The sequence below is a fragment of the Orycteropus afer genome, unplaced genomic scaffold (genome assembly GCF_000298275.1).
Source record: "Orycteropus afer afer isolate SDZICR_OR568_19922 unplaced genomic scaffold, OryAfe1.0 scaffold06025, whole genome shotgun sequence".
In the NCBI taxonomy this organism is placed as follows: Eukaryota; Metazoa; Chordata; class Mammalia; order Tubulidentata; family Orycteropodidae; genus Orycteropus; species Orycteropus afer.
The window spans coordinates 136-1,393 of NW_006927612.1; the positions used below are offsets into that span (position 1 = coordinate 136).

The 1,258-nt window shown below is 40.4% G+C and overlaps 1 protein-coding gene across 1 annotated transcript; it reads left to right on the plus strand.

The window, feature by feature from the left end:
- Positions 1 to 301: 301 nt before the first annotated feature.
- Positions 302 to 913, plus strand: LOC103213540 (BCL2/adenovirus E1B 19 kDa protein-interacting protein 3-like). The gene has a single exon (XM_042783511.1). The coding sequence runs from the start codon at positions 302 to 304 to the stop codon at positions 911 to 913; it is 612 nt and encodes a 203-aa protein (XP_042639445.1).
- The last annotated feature ends 345 nt before the right edge of the window (positions 914 to 1,258 follow it).

A 1,258-nucleotide genomic window follows, 5' to 3' on the forward strand; every position in this document is an offset into this window, starting at 1 on the left:
GGATGTCAGAAGAGATTCTGACTCTTGTTCTTGAATGGAGAGTAGCTAAAGCACATGGGGAAAATAAAGAAATAAAAGAACTGAACAGAAGATTTCAAAGGGCGGCTCAAGAAGACAAAGTACAGTAAAGGAAATTGAAGATTTTTATCAACTTCTGCAGTCTGAAACTAACGAAACATGTAATCAAGATGTGTTGATTATTACTAGTGATTGGAATGCAAAAGTCGGAAACAGTGTTGTTTTGCTGCTCAAGAACCAGAGAAGGTCCTGCTGCAGCCACAACTCTCACAGCTGCCCAACAATGTCATCTAATTTAGAAGATCAGCCACTGCCCCTGCATAACAACAACAACAACTGTGAAGAAGGGGAACAGCCTTTGCCACCACCAGCAGATCTCATCAGTTCCTGGGTGGAGCTGCCAATGAACAGTAGCAATGGCAATGGGAAAATTGGCGGTCTAAAACATGTACCTTCCTCATTCTCTATCCACAATGGAGACATGGAGAAGATTCTTTTGGATGCACAACATGAATCAGGATATCGTAGTTCAAGAGGCAGTTCTCACTGTGACAGCCCTTTCTCACAAGACGGACAGATTATGTTTGATGTAGAAATGCATACCAGCAGGGACCACAGCGCTCACTCAGAAGAAGCTACAAAAGGAGAGAAAGAGGTTGGGGCTTTAAAGAAAAGTGCAGAATGTATTTCTGACTGGTCCAGTAGACCTGAAAACATTCCACCTAAGGAGTTCCACTTCAGGCACCCTAAGCGTTCTGTTTCTTTAAGCATGAGAAAAAGTGGAGCTATGAAAAAAGGGGGTATTTTCTCCGTAGAATTCCTTAAAGTGTTTATTCTATCTCTCTTCATTTCTCATGTTTTAGCTTTGGGGCTAGGCATCTATATTGGAAAATGATTGAGCCCATCTTCTGCCAGCACCTACTGAGGGAAAGGAAAGCTACTGGAAATGCATGTGACATGTGAAGTAGTGTTATTGTCACATTAGTTTATTTGATCTTGAGACTGTTGTAAGCATGACCCAACCTACCACCCTATTTTTACATATCCAAATTCTGATGACTCAAATCCAGTATTTTATTCAAACTCTGTTTAGGCATTTTACTAACCTCATTACCTTTATTATTATAGAACAATATCATTAATGTTGCATGCAAGTAAGACCTTACTGAAGATAATTCAAAAATGGTTGTGGCAGTTTATTGACAGAGAACTTCCAGAGGTGCAAGCTGGATTCAGAAGA

What these genes read in the sequence shown, in the direction of transcription:
- LOC103213540 (XM_042783511.1), top strand. Translation starts at nt 302, where the DNA reads ATGTCATCTAATTTAGAAGATCAGCCACTGCCCCTGCATAACAACAAC.